At 41.8% G+C, this 16,564-nt stretch overlaps 1 protein-coding gene across 1 annotated transcript in view; it reads right to left on the bottom strand.

Annotated features, from left to right (window-relative positions):
• The window catches only part of LOC102924671 (scavenger receptor cysteine-rich domain-containing protein SCART1-like), a 53,258-nt gene extending 45,733 nt beyond the window's left edge, over positions 1-7,525 (bottom strand). Inside the window, exons 1-2 of the mRNA XM_076563098.1 lie at positions 7,396-7,525; positions 6,470-6,781 (exon numbers count right to left, since the gene is read on the bottom strand). Of these exons, the coding sequence (XP_076419213.1) occupies positions 6,470-6,781; positions 7,396-7,525 (442 nt within the window). The remainder of the gene's footprint in view (positions 1-6,469; positions 6,782-7,395) is intronic.
• Between the last annotated feature and the right edge of the window lie 9,039 nt (positions 7,526-16,564).

The following is a 16,564-nucleotide window of genomic DNA, read 5'->3' as shown; positions in this document are numbered from 1 at the left end:
TGGAGATACACAACAGCCTTTCTAGGTGTCTTGGCCCACAGGTTCCTGGGAAGGAAGCATGCGATCAAAAGCAGTTGAGGCCCCATTTTCAGAACCCTTTCATATAGAGCCCGAGAAACAAACATTCAGAAACACCCACCCAACATTCAGCACTGGGAACCATTTAGGAAGTTCCATGACTATTGATTGTTTCACTTGTTGCTGTGACCAAGTATCTGAAGGTAAATAGAGAAAAGATTTATTTGTGCATAAGCCACGGAGATAAAATCTACCATAGAGGGGAAGGCATGGCAGCAGGGAAGTCATAAAGGCAATCTCATTGCATCCTAACGTAGGCCAAGAGGAGACAGAGAGTGAGCCTGGCCTATAAAAACCTCAAGATAGAATTATATCAGCCAATCAAAAGACACATGAGAACCCATGACATAAATTTCAATATCCAGAGTCAAATTAAAGGCCAATTTTCTTTAATGAAAAATTATTAAGAATGACAGAATGGTGGCACAAAATGTAAGGCTACAGGAATCCTCCTAAGTAGACCTTGATAGAGTATCAAATTACCTCAGTGTTAGCCATTGTGAGAATGTGTTCCAGAGTCATGCTTCATGAGAGTGGGATTCCAATTCCCTGAACAAGAAAGGGACCCTGGTCACAGAAGGAGGCTCTCCTCACACCCATGACCACCCCACTCCTCAGCCTTTTCCAACTCAGTCATGACCATGCCCTAACTTGATAAAGCCAATGTCTAGGACCCAGAAGTCCCATCTTATGAGGCCAGCACAAAGTGTCCACATGATTTCCCACAAACAAAACAAATTTGCATATTTTCCAACTTTATTGATGGGAGTTAGATCCTTACCTAGCTTAACGATGCAAAGTGCTTGGGATGATTATGGAGCTTCCAGAGAGAAAAAGAACTAGTCAGAATGGGGACAGAGAAGGGTGGTAGAAAATAAGGCCTGGAGCCCTTAACCAAGAAGAAGATTATAGCCTACTACACTGCCTGGGAATCCCCACTGGATCTGAGGCTTTCCACTAAGCTGCCCTCTGCTGGTAACCAGCTCCTTTGTAAGGTTATTAAGCACTAACAGTGCTGGGCTGTCTCCTGCCAATTAAGCTGCTTGCAGGTTGCTTAGGGAGTTCCAAGGACATAGTTTTCATGGGTTAACTCTATGCTAGAGAGAGCTTTTTGGTGATGCATTTGCCTAGTGTCACAGATGCTCCTGAAAGCAACTCTTCATCCATGCTCCTGTGAGTGACCTCAGTGAATTCACTGGTTCACTGAACTAGACTCTTGTTGAGCCATTTCTTTGATCTGTTGTTTCTGTCCCCTGTTTGTGATGAATAAATTTTTGCTCACATCTGCCCAGGAAAGGTCAAAAAACAGTGTATGTTACATGGATGGAAGGCTGAATTGCCTCAAGAGCAGTCTGGTATTCAGGGATAAAAGAAGGTTCCATCATTCATCAAGCTTAGAGCAGCCTCTTTTCATCAGAAGGCTAGGAGATCCTATAGGCACCAGGAGGAACGCCCATACTCCAGACAGACCAAGAGGTTCTACTCTCCACAGTGGCACCTCAAAGGTCAATAATATTACAAAATACTAGGTGAATCCAATGTTCATCAGAAACCCATGAGGGCCCATTTAGAACTGACCATGGATGCTAACACACCTGTACAACTTGCTCCATGTGGACTGGAGAAAACACATATCCCAGGAATCATGTGATCACAGTGATCTGGATGTGTGTATTCACAGGGTTTCTTTTGATGGGGAAGATCATGCCCAGAGTCATCAGTGGGACAATGATGGAGAACAACATGAGAGTGACGTGGGCCAATTTAGTGAGAAAAGAAGACGAGAATTGTCTAGACATGGAAGGTGTGATCCTGAGTGAATGTGGTAAGTTTTGTTTTGTGAAGGTATAGTCACAAAAATTTTGGTCACACCATCAAGTTTCCAGTATGTGCTATTCTCAAGTCAGGACAGGTGTGAGAGCAGCAACTTTAGGTGTATTGACTTCCCACAGAGGTGGGACAGCCGAGCCTGCAGCTGACATGAGGGTTCACACCATGTTTCTTGAGGAGAAAACCACCTCTCAAAAGAACTGTAGGAGCAAGGGGTGGGAATTCCACAGTCTTCTCACAACTGGCTGAAGACAGAAATCAAGAAGGAAATTAAAACATTTTTTTTTAGAATTGAATGCAAATGAAAACACAAGACACCCAAGGCTATGGCACACAGTGCAGGCAGTTCTAAAGGGCAAGTTCATAGCACTGAGTGCCTACATTAAAAAGTTGGAGAGATGTCATATTGGTAACTAAATAGCGCAGCTGAAAGTTCTAGAACAAGAAGACACATGACCGAAAAAGAGGAGGTGCAGAAAATGCTCCAACTCGGGGCTGAAATCAATGAAATAAAGACACATAAACAACAACCAAAACAAACAAACAAACCATGAAGCAATCCCAACAAACAACCTAATGGTATAACTCAAGGAAATAGAAAAATAAAAGAATAAACCAGATGTACAACTAGTAGAAAGAAAGACGTAATAAAGAATCAAACAGAAATAAATAAAACGAGACTAAAAGTGGTTATGAGTGAAATATACTGGCATTTTAAGTTAAAAAAATTTATTAGTCTATAACTAACTTAACCAAGAAAAAATACGAAAAAATCTCAAATGTATAAAATCAGAGAAGAATCAAAGGACGTAACTTCTACCACATAAAAACAGGGGAGCCTTATGAAATATTTCTACAACTATACTACAGATAATCTATGCGTACATAAAATCCACTAAAGGTGGACAGGCTAATAACAGGTGCTGAGACTGAAGGACAATAAAATACCAGGCAACAAAGAAAAGCCCAGAGCTGGGTTGTTTTCCTAATTTTCCTAAACAATTTTTAAAAAGAATTCAAAACCAATTTTTCTCAATGTTTCTAAAATAGACAAATGCAATGTCTTCACTGGGGGGAAATTTAAAAATTAAGTATATAAGACACGTACCACAACACAATAAGGGATCTGTATCACAGTCCCACCGCCTCTAGCATCCTGAACAGAGCAAGGATAAAATCATTTCCAATAGCAGAAATAAGTCAGAGATGGTGACTTTTACCTCTTGCCAGATGTATGACTGAGTATTAAGGCAAAGCAAAAGTGAAAAAGAAACAAATAAAGACATCAAGGTCAAAAGGGAAGAGGCCACAGGTCTCATGTACAGACATGATTTCCTATGATAAAATTTCCAAACACTCCACCAAAGCACCTTCAGAACTAAGACAATTCAGTAAAGTAGCAGTACACAAAATCAATATTCGGAAATTAATATCTGTTTATATAGCTATAACAAAGACACCAAGAATGCCATGAATCAAGCAAGTGAATTACAATAGTTAGGAAACAAAATACCTAACAATAAATTAAATCAAGGATATCAATGATCACTATGATAAAATTGTTAAATATTCATGGAAAAATGAAACAGACAATAGAAATAATCCCACAAAACTCAATTAAAACAACGGGTGAAATGGAATTGCATCCAGCTAAGAATCTCTCCATAGCCAGAGAACAGTCAGCAGAATGAAAAGACAAGACACAGAACAAAGCAATATCCAATCTATTCTCCTGGTAAATGAAATAATCTAATATTTAAAACGAGCATAGACTTTCTGTCACCTGCCACAAAGAACCCACAGATGAACAACATATAAATGGAAAAACATGTAACATCATGAATCATCATGGAAATACAAGCCAAAACAATTTTATATCATTAAACTCACATAGAGTGACTATTATCAAAAATATTAAAAATATAGGGACTGGTCAGGATGTGAATGTGGAGAACTCTCAGATGATGATGGGAATTAAAATTAGTAGAGCCACACGGAAAACAGAGAGGAACTTCCTAAGAAGATAAATACTCAGTGACATCACTATGATTTGTCAATTTGTAGGAACAAAAATTGGCATGTGAAACAGATATCACAAATTTTATCTCAGCAAAATTTATAGTAGCCAGCATATAGCCAACCTAGGAATCCCTTGAAGAATGGCTATGTAAACAAAATGTAATATATATATATATATATATATATATATATATATATATATATAATATGATATATTATATATGTGCATATTATATATAATATATATTTTCTTAATGATAGGTGGCTCATCCACTCACTGAAAAAACTGAAATTCTGCCATTTGTTGCTGCATGCACAGAACTAAGGACAGTAAAATAAGTCAGCCACTGAAAGACAAAGAATATAAGTTGATCTGCATGAGAAAGATGAATAGTAGATCAAACAGCAGGATAGAATCATAGAGCAGGTACCAGTGCCAAGAAGGGAGGACTGGGGAAATGAGAATGAATGGCTAAAGATGCAGGGAATAGCTATACAGAGGAATGACTTTTAATATTCACTAGAATGATAGGACAAACATAGTTGACCACAACCAGTGGAAGACTTCAAAATACCCAGTGGATAAAATGTTAAATGTTCTCAGCAAAGAAGATGTATTTGAGCTGACAGATATGCCACTTACCCATTATAACTGACCAACGCTCATTATAACATGAACTGCCACGTCAGACTGGCAATTAAATATAGATACTAAGCACATGTTAATTAAACACATAAGTACTTTACAGAATACTCCTCTTAAAAGAAGAAATCACACTAGACCTACATAGAGGGGAGCAGGCCTAAATTCGGCCTCTGAGGCATGGTCTTGGAAGATGACGACCCCACCCAAAGCAGTCGGCAGATGCAATGCAATCCCTACTAAACCCCAAGCAAGTGCTTGGAAAGTTAAAAAGTCAATCCTAGCATTCTTGTAGAGATGAGGATTCCCAAAGACCCACAACCATATAAGCAGCTAGACACTCACATTCTCATTTCAAAACTTACAACAAAGCTATATGAACCAAAACACTGTGGTGTGGCATGAGGCTAGACACTGAGATCAATGGAATCAAACTAAGGTGCAGATATCATCTCACACGCATATGGTCTCTAAGTTTCTGGAAAGGGGGCGGTGGCTACCCTTGTAGGAAGAATAATGACTCAAAGTGCTGGAGAAACAGCACATCCACACGGGTTCCACGAACCAGTACTCCATACATCAGAAACCAATGTGAACTCAAGACCCAACATAGTCCTGGACTCGGTGCTGAAGGACAACTGTCTTAACAGAAAGCAGGAGGTGATGCTGCAGAACTCTGGACCTGCAAAGTCAAGCTTTAGTTGTGACACCAAAACACAAACACAAGGCAAAAAACTGGTTGGAATGAAGTGAACTATATATACAAAAGAACCACATCACCAGGGGAAACAATGTACACGGTAGGTCTGTGAAGCATGTGTTACCAAGGTCTGCCATACAAAATATGCCAAACCATCTATACTATCTTGCAAAAATCTACTCCCGTTCTGAAATCTGTGACAGAGCTGAGCAGTAGTTTCCCTAAGGTGTCCAAAGGTGAACAAACATGAAAGGTTTGAGGAGATGACTGGGAGGTCAGAAACCCTCTAGGACAGAAAATGCTCACCCTGAGCTGGCTGTTCAGTTATCCATGATGACCACAGTTCATCAACAAGACCCCAGAATTAACCAGCGCTATACCAACCCTATCTCACCAGGCTGTCATCTGACTCACTGTTCTTGGAGGAGGTGAATAGAACATTCTGGTAATGGCCACAATAGTCCCATGCTCCCTCAGACAGTGGGACAACAGCAGCTCAATGACAAAACAGTGGAGGGGCCTCTCCACACAGGCCAAGGTAGGAAATTCAGGATGTGAACATGGCCACCCCATAGCCCAGTTCCCAGAAAAGCAGGCAAGCTATGAGAAGACTGAGTTCAGCATGACAGATGGAGCGCTCACACCCCGTTAGTTGGCCTTCATATACTCTTGACATGGAAAGGGGGACTGAAGTCAGGCAGGCTCCATGCAGGCCGCTGAGATGAAGTGACCTGCTGGCTGATATCCAGTTCCTGAATGGGAATGATGTAGAAGGATATGGGGCAATCTGGCCAGCCCTGACATAGAGACCAACAGGACGAGTACTGGGGTCTCCAGACAAGAACCACTCCTCTTGCCTTCCTCTAAATCACGGACGGACTCCACACAGATTCTGACCATAAACATTCTCCTTTTACTTCAAGGAAGAAATGGACACCTGAGTTTCAGTAGGCAGGGTAGATGGGCACTGACCTAATAGCCCCTTAACTCCAAGGTTCAGACTGGAAAGAACAGTACCAGCTACACATTTGCCTACCAGGGATATCCCAGTGGCTCCCCGTAGCAATGTGGAATCGTGTCAATCATGATGTAGCAAAGATTCTATGGACCTTGTACTGTGGAGCAGATGCCTGATCCCCTTTCTTCATATACAGACACCCTCTATCCACACTAACATGCTCTTAATAGGGCATTCCTACCTGTGCACACCACCTCAGTGGGGGATAGAACGTCACACTGCTCTGCAAAGTTCACATTGATCTTGCAGTGGAAAATGTCAGGCTCTGTTCCTTGGCAAGACAAGAATTTCTGTTCTTGACTTCCAGTCCCTGCTCCATGATGAGCTCTGGACCACTGCAGCGCGGTGCCACATTCCAGGTATCTGCACAGGACACTTGCCTCTTTCTTCTGCAGGTCGCACTCCAGGATTGGGAAAGACCTGCTCAACAACTCAGGAGACCCGGCGCACGGACTGGCACCTCTGGCCAGCCTGACTTGCTGAAAGTTACTACCTGGTGGCACAGAAGAAAAATCCACTCCTAGAAGCCACTGCCAAGAGTACATGATCAGGGTCTGTGGACTGACCGTTTTCGTCTGAAGCAATGTGCACAGGATCCCTGGTGGTGTCACCAACCTTTACTACTAATCTGGAATAACAGGCAAACAGAGCCCATCCTCCCAGAATGCTATCACAGACTGGGTGTGCACAGGAGAGACAGCAGCTCACAGGAGAGCTTGGGATGGTCCTCGTTCCTCACAAACCGATCTGTCGAGTCTTCCTGACTTGAGCTGTGCCTGGTGCACAGTGACAGTGTATAGGGACCCCAAGGTGTTCCCTGAGATGAACTAAGTACAGCAATGATATTCAGAGCTGATGGCTGACTTTAAAAAATATATAGGAAAAAAATTACTGATGAGAGAAACAAGGAGAGGGAGAACTGATATTCTTCAGAACAGAGAAGGTAAGCTTCTGCCGTGGTCTCTCACGATGGTACTCTATAGGGGCAAGGTGCTCTCACCTGGCCACACCCCTCCTCCCCTGGACACTGTCTCAATGCCGCTAGTTCCAAGGTAGGAAAGAAGACTAGGGGAGACTAGGGATTTGAGCAGCCCCCATCTGACTCACCTGAGCACAAAATTGACACTATACACTGGCACTTGCAGTCACTGAGAGGCCCCCAGGCCCCAAGAGAACACTCCCAGAGGGTGGCCTCCTCACCACTGCACTTGGCACCATACAGCCAGGGTGCCGTCATCTCTTCAGGCCTCAGAACATACTGGAAGGTAGAACGTGCATGGCTACAGCCAAGCTGTCTGCAGATCACTGAAGCTTCCTGCATGCCCCAGTGGTCACTACACACAAGGCCTCGCTGCCCACTGTGCTCCATTTCCAGATGGCCATCACACTGGTTTGAACCGTCTATGAGATTCAGGGAATCCTCCCCAGTCAGTCCTTCCGGGATAAGACATGAGTTAGATGGAGAAGATACTGGGAATTTCATTCAAAATGCTCCTTGATTAAAAAACTCATCATCTCTGTCTATCATTTACTCCTTTTCCTAGATTCCCTCACAATGAACAGTCTGACTTATAACAGCGTCAAAATGTTTGCTTTAATGAAACCTAAGTTAGTAGAAACTAGCACAAAGAAACGAGGCATCAGACATCACCAGCACTACGCTTCTACAGACCTTGGTTGCCAATATTTTGCACACCTATCTCCCTCACACACAGTAAATAGCAATGTACACTCACCAGAAGGGAGGGTCCAGCAGGTCAGCAGTAGGGGCCACAGACCCAGAGAAGATACTGCCATTCTGGATCCCACTGCAGCATCAGCTCCCCAAACTGATAGTCTCAGTTTAGGTACTTGTTCTGCCTCCGGGCAAAAGGTGGGCTCTAATTTACAGTGATGCTGTTCTAGGGTCAGAGCCTATAAGCACGCTGGGAGCCTCCCCTACATCAGAGCTGTCATCTGTAACCCAAAGAAGGCTTCCACTTGCTGTGACAGAGCCCAGAAAGCACCAGCAGTGTGGAGCTTCCTGCAGCTGGTACCCAGAGCAACCCCAGGTGAGGAGGACAAGAAGCAAGCTCTCAATGTCTGTGCCTCATGAAATCGGGGTCAAGCAGAAGAGTAAGTATCTTTCTCTCTCTCAAACAGAAGATCTGGACAAGGACCAGGATCTTTCCAAGATGTGTTAGTCATTAGTAAATAGACTTAAAATTTTCATTTCATATTTCTCTCCCTCTCTGGGAGCTTCTCATAGGGCCCCTACGCGTTCACTCAACCAGAGGTCCACAGAAATTCCCACAAATACAGCTAACAAATGAGAGATATTCGTAAATTTTCCAACTCTATGAAAGGAGCTGGAGCCGCTCCCAAAAAGGTGCTGAGTGGTGATATGGAGCTCCTGGGTGGGAAAGAATGAGAAGTATGAGAAGGGAAACAAGCAAGAGAAGTGAAGGCTGATATCCACTCCCAGGAAGGAGACAGGATCCAGCCATAGTGAAGACAGACGAAAAGCAGGCCCTCTTCTACCTGGGAATCCTCAGTGAACCCTCAGGCCTTTGACTGAGCTGCCATATCCTGGTCACCAACTCTCACATTACTTGCCATTGTCCTAACATGAAGTTTAACAGTGTTTAATGCTCCATGAAAATTGGGACCAAGACTCTTGGAAGAACCTGTATGAACCAGGTTCCATGACAGTTTATTATCCCAAACCACAAAAAGGTTCTGTTTTTTACTGTGACACACCATGAGGGTCAATGTTGCAGCTGAATGCCAGGAGAATCTGAACTTCACCAGAACTTCATGCAGGCCCATGCTTATAAGACAACAAATACTAACACCAATGTGCAACTTGGTCCATATGGCACAGCGAGAGGACTCCAGGAAATATACTTCCCAGACAGGATATGATTGTGTTTGGGGAGGAAGGTTTGTGGCAGGAATCTTAGAGAGTCTTTATTAATAAAACAAACCCGGAGCCAAGTATTGGGGTGAACACTGGAAGATCAGAGAGACAGAACAGGCCACAGCCACCTCACCTTGCCAGTTCCTCAGCTTATCCTGTTTTCTCAGGCTGGAAGCCTCTGTGTCCTCATCCCAATGGCTCTCAGCTGAACTGCTGCTTGAAAGCCTGAATGCTTAACCAGCCAAATGCTTCTAGTTTCTGGTACTCACTCCTTATATATCTTTCCTTTCTACCACCACTCCCTGGGATTAAAGGCTCACTTCCTGGGATTAAAGGCATGTGTCACCATGCCTGGCTGTTTCCAATGTGGCCTTGAACACATAGAGGTCCAGAGGGATTTCTGCCTCTGGAATGCTAGATTTAAGGTGTGAGTGCCACCATTTTCTAGCCTTTGTATCTACTGGCTGTTCTGTCTCTGACCCCAGATAAGTTTATTAGGGTGCACGATATTTTGGGGAACACAATACCACCACGAAGGTTGATGTATTTTTCATGGAATTCTCATTCAGTGAGATCACTTACAGTAGTCATTAGTAGGAAGTCAATGGAGAGATGAAGACAGGGTGTGACCATGGGTTGGTCTCATAAGAGCTGTGGTCCAAGAATACTCTAGACATGCAGAATGTGGTCCTGAATAAATATGATCACAATTGATCTGAGAAAGTTTTATCACATTGGCCACCATTAATCTTCCAGTGGGTGCTGGACAAAAGACAAGGTGGACATAAATGCTAAAGCTTCCAGTACATCAACAGGCTGCTGACCTTGGAAAAGCCATTCCTGGAGGTGACAAGAAGGTCAACACCATGCCTCATCAGGAGTCAACCTCTCCTCAAAAGAATTGTGAAAAGAAGGATGAGTAGAAAACCCAAAATCCTTGGTCACAATAAGAACACATGTTCCAGGTTAGGAAGAGAAGAGAGGCCCAGAACAAGGGCCGTGGTGGAATCACCACATTTCTGGAAAGGACTAACGAGGATACCCATAAGGAATCAGGTGCTAAAGGGGTTATGTGCACACCTCAGAAGAACCCCGAGGAAGAGCAAGAACCACTTACTCTGAGGCTTTACCTGCTTAATAAAGGACCCAGTCTAAGGACCAGCCTTGAAAGAAATGAGATACAACCCAGTGTACCAGCCTAGATAAGTAAGTACTGGTCAGGGACACAGGGGACTGGCATTTGGGTCTGTAAAATGTAGGCACTGGTCATCACGAAGGCCCTATTGAAAGCAATAAAGCAGGAATAGTGAATAGACCCAGGAAAACAGAGACACACTTTCCAGAATGAGGAGTGCCCAGCCTTCTTCACATCCTTTCTAGTCTGTCTTTGTGCTATTCTACATTCCCATTGTCTTCTTTATACACCAGGCTCTTGGATTCTGGAGGCCCTTCCTCTCTCTTCCATGAGGACAACTTCAATGTGCTCATGGACACCCGCTGAGGGATGTTGCAGAGCTCCACATCAGGACTTACAGGACAAACACTGCTGTAAACTCAGCCATTCTTTCTAGCACCTGCAGCTTCCCATGCATGCTGAGACCCAACGTGTAGGGATCAGACACTGAGAACATAAGTGCCATGTGACCACAGATGTAAGCAACATCTGCAGCATCAAGCTCACAGAAGCTGCGTGGACCGTGGTCACCAGGAACTTTGACTTTGCAAGTTGGACTGCAAGGGTCTAGAGAGGGTTTGCCAGTACAATGGGATGAGAGGTGAAAATTCATGAGCTTTGTGTTACAGCATGGTGACTTCAGTTTACACCAACATATTCTGTCCTTGCACATTAACAAAACAGTAGATTTAAACTGTTTTAACCACAAACAAATGATAGGCTTATGAGGTAGCACATATATTATGTCCACAATGTATATACATATTAAAATATCATGGTTTTGATAGGAGTGGTGGTACATGCCTGCAGCATCACTTGGAATGTGGTGGCAGGATATTCAATAAAGCTGAGGTCTAACCTGGGCTATATGAGACCTTGTCTCAAAAGAACAAGAAAAAAATCGTGTTAGACATCTTAACTCTATATAATTTTGTTGATCTATTGAAAAAATAAAATTTAACACTAGTAAATTGAAACAATAACATGTAAGGAAGTTTTAAGAACACAAAGGTAATATATTTTTAATTAAACTGTCAAAAATCAGCAAGTCCTAAAGCAGCAACAAAGAAGTCATTGTTATCTACTCCAGATTCAAAGGACTGAGAGCCAATGTCTCATCAAAATCATGACAGTAGTAATCAGAAGTAGGGAAATATATTCATAGTGGGAAAAAAATAGTCAAACAATGATTCTTATCTCTGGCAATACTCATCTTCCAAGCAAAGGAGAAATTGAGACTTTCTGGGGCAAATGAAGGCTGGATGAGCTCCTTGTTAGTCCACTGCTTACATTCAACCCTGAAAGAAATCCTCCATGATAACACCACAGGGTCCTGGGGAGCATCACATCCTCCATGATGACACCACAGGGTCCTGGGGAGCATCACATCCTCCATGATAACATCACAGGGTCCTGGGGAGCATCACATCCTCCATGATGACACCACAGTGTCCTGGGGAGCATCACATCCTCCATGATAACACCACAGGGTCCTGGGGAGCATCACATCCTCCATGATGACACCACAGGGTCCTGGGGAGCATCACATCCTCCATGATGACACCACAGGGTCCTGGGGAGCATCACATCCTCCATGATGACACCACAGGGTCCTGGGGAGCATCACATCCTCCATGGTGACACCACAGGGTCCTGGGGAGCATCCTGAAGTTGCATGAAGAAAAAAGAACACTGGCATATACATAAGGAAGCATGGATGCTATGATGCTGTGGTTTTGAAATGCAATTTCTTCTTCTTCTCCTACATGATAGAAAAGATAGCCCCTAATTAAAAGATGTAAAATATGGAGGCTGGAGAGATGGCTCAGAGTACTGGTTGTTCTTCCAGAGGACCAAGGTTCAATTCCCAGCACCCACATGACAGATCACAGCTGTCTATAATTCCAGTTCCAAGTACCCAACACCCTCATGCAGGCAAAACATCAGTGTACAAAAAAAAGTGTAATAATTTGTGAAAATGGCTCAAAGGAGGAAACAAATAATATAGGAACAGAATTTATATAATTATATAGTTTATATATATGTAATTATAGAAGTCAAGTTGATGTTAACTCAAAGCATATCATTATAAATAAAAGGCATAAATTGTAGTACCAAAGGTAGCTCTAGGAAAACAATATTGAATCCACACTCATGATGTTTATTACAATGTTATTCATAAGATCCAAGTTAGTTACAATGTTATTCATAAGATCCAAGCTAGTTAACCAACATAACCACCTATCATCTGATAAATAGGTTAAAAAATATATACATACTACTCACCCATAAAAATCATGAAATCCTGTCATTTTCAACAAGTCGGAAACTGGTGATAATTATGTTAAAAATGAAAAAAATGCAGAGAAAGACAAACATTCATGGTATAATTCATACATAGAATCTGAGAGGTTATCTCATGGAATTTTATGTTAGCATGGTGTGTACCAAAGACTGGAAAAGGCACGGGAGACAGACAGATGGGGAAAGTTGATCAATAGGCACTAAGTTACATTTAAGAAGGAAAGATAAGCCAGGCAGTGGTGGTGCACACCTTTAATCCCAGCAGTCAGGAGGCAGAGCCAGGCAGATCTCTGTGAGTTTGAGGCCAGCCTGGTCTACAGAGCAAGATCCAGGATGGGCACCAAAACTACACAGAGAAACCCTGTCTCGGGGGAAAAAAAAGAAGGAAAGATAAGTTCTGCTATTCTACTGGACAATAAAGAGAAGATATATAATGTATTGTATATTGCCAAAGAAGCCATAGAAACAACTTTTGAATGCATTCAAAGAAAATGATACATTTCTGACTAAGTATATATGATTATCAAAATTGAACATTATGCCACATATATATATATTAAAAGGCCACAGAGTATGCCACAAAATATATACAATGCTAAACATCACTGGAATAGCTTTTAAACAATAAAAAATAAAAATGTAATATGCTGAAAAGTAAATTTCTAAAACTAAGCAGCATGCAAAAAAAATAAGTAAACACAAAATGTAATCTGGAAGAAATTTAAAAAAATTAAACCTCGTAAAACACACAGAAATATACAACAAAATGGCAGAAGTATCAATGCCTAGTGAGTAATTACTTTGAATGAAAATGAATTAAATCCATTATCAAAGGAAAAGAATCCCAGAATATTAAAAATATATCATATATTATCTACAATAGATTCACTTTAACACATGAATAGGTTGGCAGACAAGGGTCACAGAGGTGTGCTTATACATTGAGTAATGAATTGACACCAGATCAGAAAGACTATAAGGAAAAATTGTGACATGAGGAAAAAAAGGGCCATTATAAATTGATCAGAGTGTCATTTCACCAATCATAAATGACAATGCTCAGGACATAAACAGCAGAACCTTGGGAAATAAAGACAGACTTTGTTGAGGGAACTGGGAAGTGTATACAGTTCTGCAATAGTGACTGGAGATTTAGAAAGCGGCTATCTCCGGAATCTGTCCCTGGTGCATGGGCAGGCTTTGGGGAGCCCGGTGCCTGTGGTGTGACACAGCCTTGGTGCAGTGGAGAGGGGCTTGGACCTGCCTAGGCTCAGTGTGCCAGGCTCTGCTGACTCCCCATGGGAGACCTTGATTTGGGAGATGTGGGGATGCGGGGTGGCTCAGGAGGAAGGGCTGGGGGGTCAGAGGAGGGAGGAGGTGGGATCTGTGGGTGGTATGTAGAGTGAGTAGAAAATTTCTTAATAAAGAAAAATGAAAAATGAAAAACAAGAAAGGAAGGAAGGAAGGAAGCTGCCATCCCAGTAGACAAAACAAACATAGGGAATGTGGTCAGGAAGGAGAGAATTGGAGCAACCCTCACAACCAATTTAGGCTGATTGACACACAGGAGACTTCCCAGCATGAATTATATGCTAGACCACATAACAAATCTGAATAAAGTTAAAAGCTCGTTTAAATGAAAATAGTCATTTTAAATACAATGAAAAATTCATTGATAACAGAAAAATACATGAGAAGAAATATATACATTTTTCAAAATAACTCAGACAACTAATGAAATTTAAAAAAAATCAAATCATAGAACCCGAGGGATAACTCAGTGGATAATAGCACTTACTGTTCTTGCAGAGACCTGAGTTCAGTTCCCAGCACCCACATGAGGCAGCTCATGACCACCTGGAACTCCATCTCCAGGGGATTTGAGCCCTTCTTCTGGCCTCCACAGGCACCCATACACACATGCACAAAATTTTAAAATAAAGTAAATATTTAAGAAGCAAACAAGTTAAAAAGAAAATGAAAAGACCCTGGAAAGTAAAAGCACAACATATCAAATTAAAAAATAACAAATATGCAGTGCTTAGAGGGATATTTTCATCTGTGAACACTTATGTTTTAAAACAAAAATGAGCTCAAATTAATGGCAAAACTTTATACTACTATCTTTAAAGACACTAGAATAAAGAAAAATGCAAAGCTACTAAGAACAAGGAACTATATGAATTGTGGATGAAATAAATAATATAGAGACCAGAAAAATTTACATGAAAAGTATTTGTGTAATACTTTGGATAGACCAATAAAAAATGGAGAGCAAGGACCCACATTATCAAAATCAAAAGTGGGCACTATATATATATATATATATATATATATATATATGAATGCATATATATATACATTCACATATATATGAATATACATATATATGCATTCATACTATCTATATATATTTTCATACACACACACAAAGACAATTGTCACAGTAAAAAAAGGGGGAGGAGAAGAAGCATTGCCCAGGCTAGACAGAGCAAAGCTGTATTTGGTGGATCTCATATGTAGGAAATGCTGAGGTCTTCACAAAGAAAGTAACAGACATAACACACTACCCCACCAAGTTACAGAATACATATCAACACAGACATGTAAATTATTTAGATAACAATTATTTTGTATGCTAGCACTTAACAGTCAAAAAGAAAATAACTTTATTACATATAAAAAATTCTAGCAGTATGTTTAACCCCAAATATGGAGGAGTTATTAAAAAAAATCAAGCTTTGCTTTACAAATTAAATAAATCTAGAGCCTAGTCAGGAAATTTAGCTTAAGAAGCCCTGCCCAAGAGACTCAAGGGAGAGAGAAAGGGGCAAACCACGGGCCACCTGTGACCCTGGAGGTACACAGCAGCCTTTCTAGGTGTCTTGGCCCACAGGTTCCTGGGAAGGAAGCATGCGATCAAAAGCAGTTGAGGCCCCATTTTCAGAACCCTTTCATACAGAGCCCGAGAAACAAACATTCAGAAACACCCACCCAACATTCAGCACTGGTAACCATTTAGGAAGGTCCATGACTATTTATTGTTTCACTTGTTGCTGTGACCAAGTATCTGAAGGTAAAGAGAGAAAGGATTTATTTGCACATAAAGCCAGGGAGATAAAGTCTACCATAGAGGGGAAGGCATGGCAGCAGGAAAGTCATAAAGGCAATCTCATTGCATCCTAATGTAGGCCAAGAGGAGACAGAGAGTGGGCCTGGCCTATAAAAACCTCAAGTTGGAATTATCTCAGCCAATCAAAAGACACATGAGAACCCAGGACATAAATTTCAATATCCAGAGTCAAATTAAAGGCCAATTTTCTTTAATGAAAAATTATTAAGAATGACAGCAGACCTTGATAGAGTATCAAATTACCTCAGTGTCAGCCATTGTGAGAATGTGTTCCAGAGTCATGCTTCATGAGAGTGGGATTCCAATTCCCTGAACAAGAAAAGGACCCTGGTCACAGAAGGAGGCTCTCCTCACACCCATGACCACCCCTCTCCTCAGCCTTTTCCACCTCAGTCATGACCATGCCCTAACTTGATAAAGCCAATGCCTAGGACCCAAAAGCCCCATCTTATGAGGCCAGCACAAAGTGTCCACATGATTTCCCACAAATAAAACAAATTTGCATATTTTCCAACTTTATTGATGGGAGTTAGATCCTTACCTAGCTTAACCATGCAAAGTGCTTGGGATGTTTCCAGAGAGGAAAGGAACTAGTCAGAATGGGGACAGAGAAGGGTGGTAGAAAATAAGGCCTGGAGCCCTTAACCAAGAAGAAGATTATAGCCTACTGCACTGCCTGGAATCCCCACTGGATCTGAGGCCTTCGGCTAAGCTGCCCTCTGCTGGTAACCAGCTCCTTTGTAAGGTTACTAAGCACTAACAGTGC

The sequence above is a fragment of the Peromyscus maniculatus genome, chromosome 1 (assembly GCF_049852395.1).
Source record: "Peromyscus maniculatus bairdii isolate BWxNUB_F1_BW_parent chromosome 1, HU_Pman_BW_mat_3.1, whole genome shotgun sequence".
NCBI lineage: Eukaryota > Metazoa > Chordata > Mammalia > Rodentia > Cricetidae > Peromyscus > Peromyscus maniculatus.
Note: the sequence above shows the minus strand (reverse complement) of the source record. Positions and strands in the feature narration are given on the sequence as shown.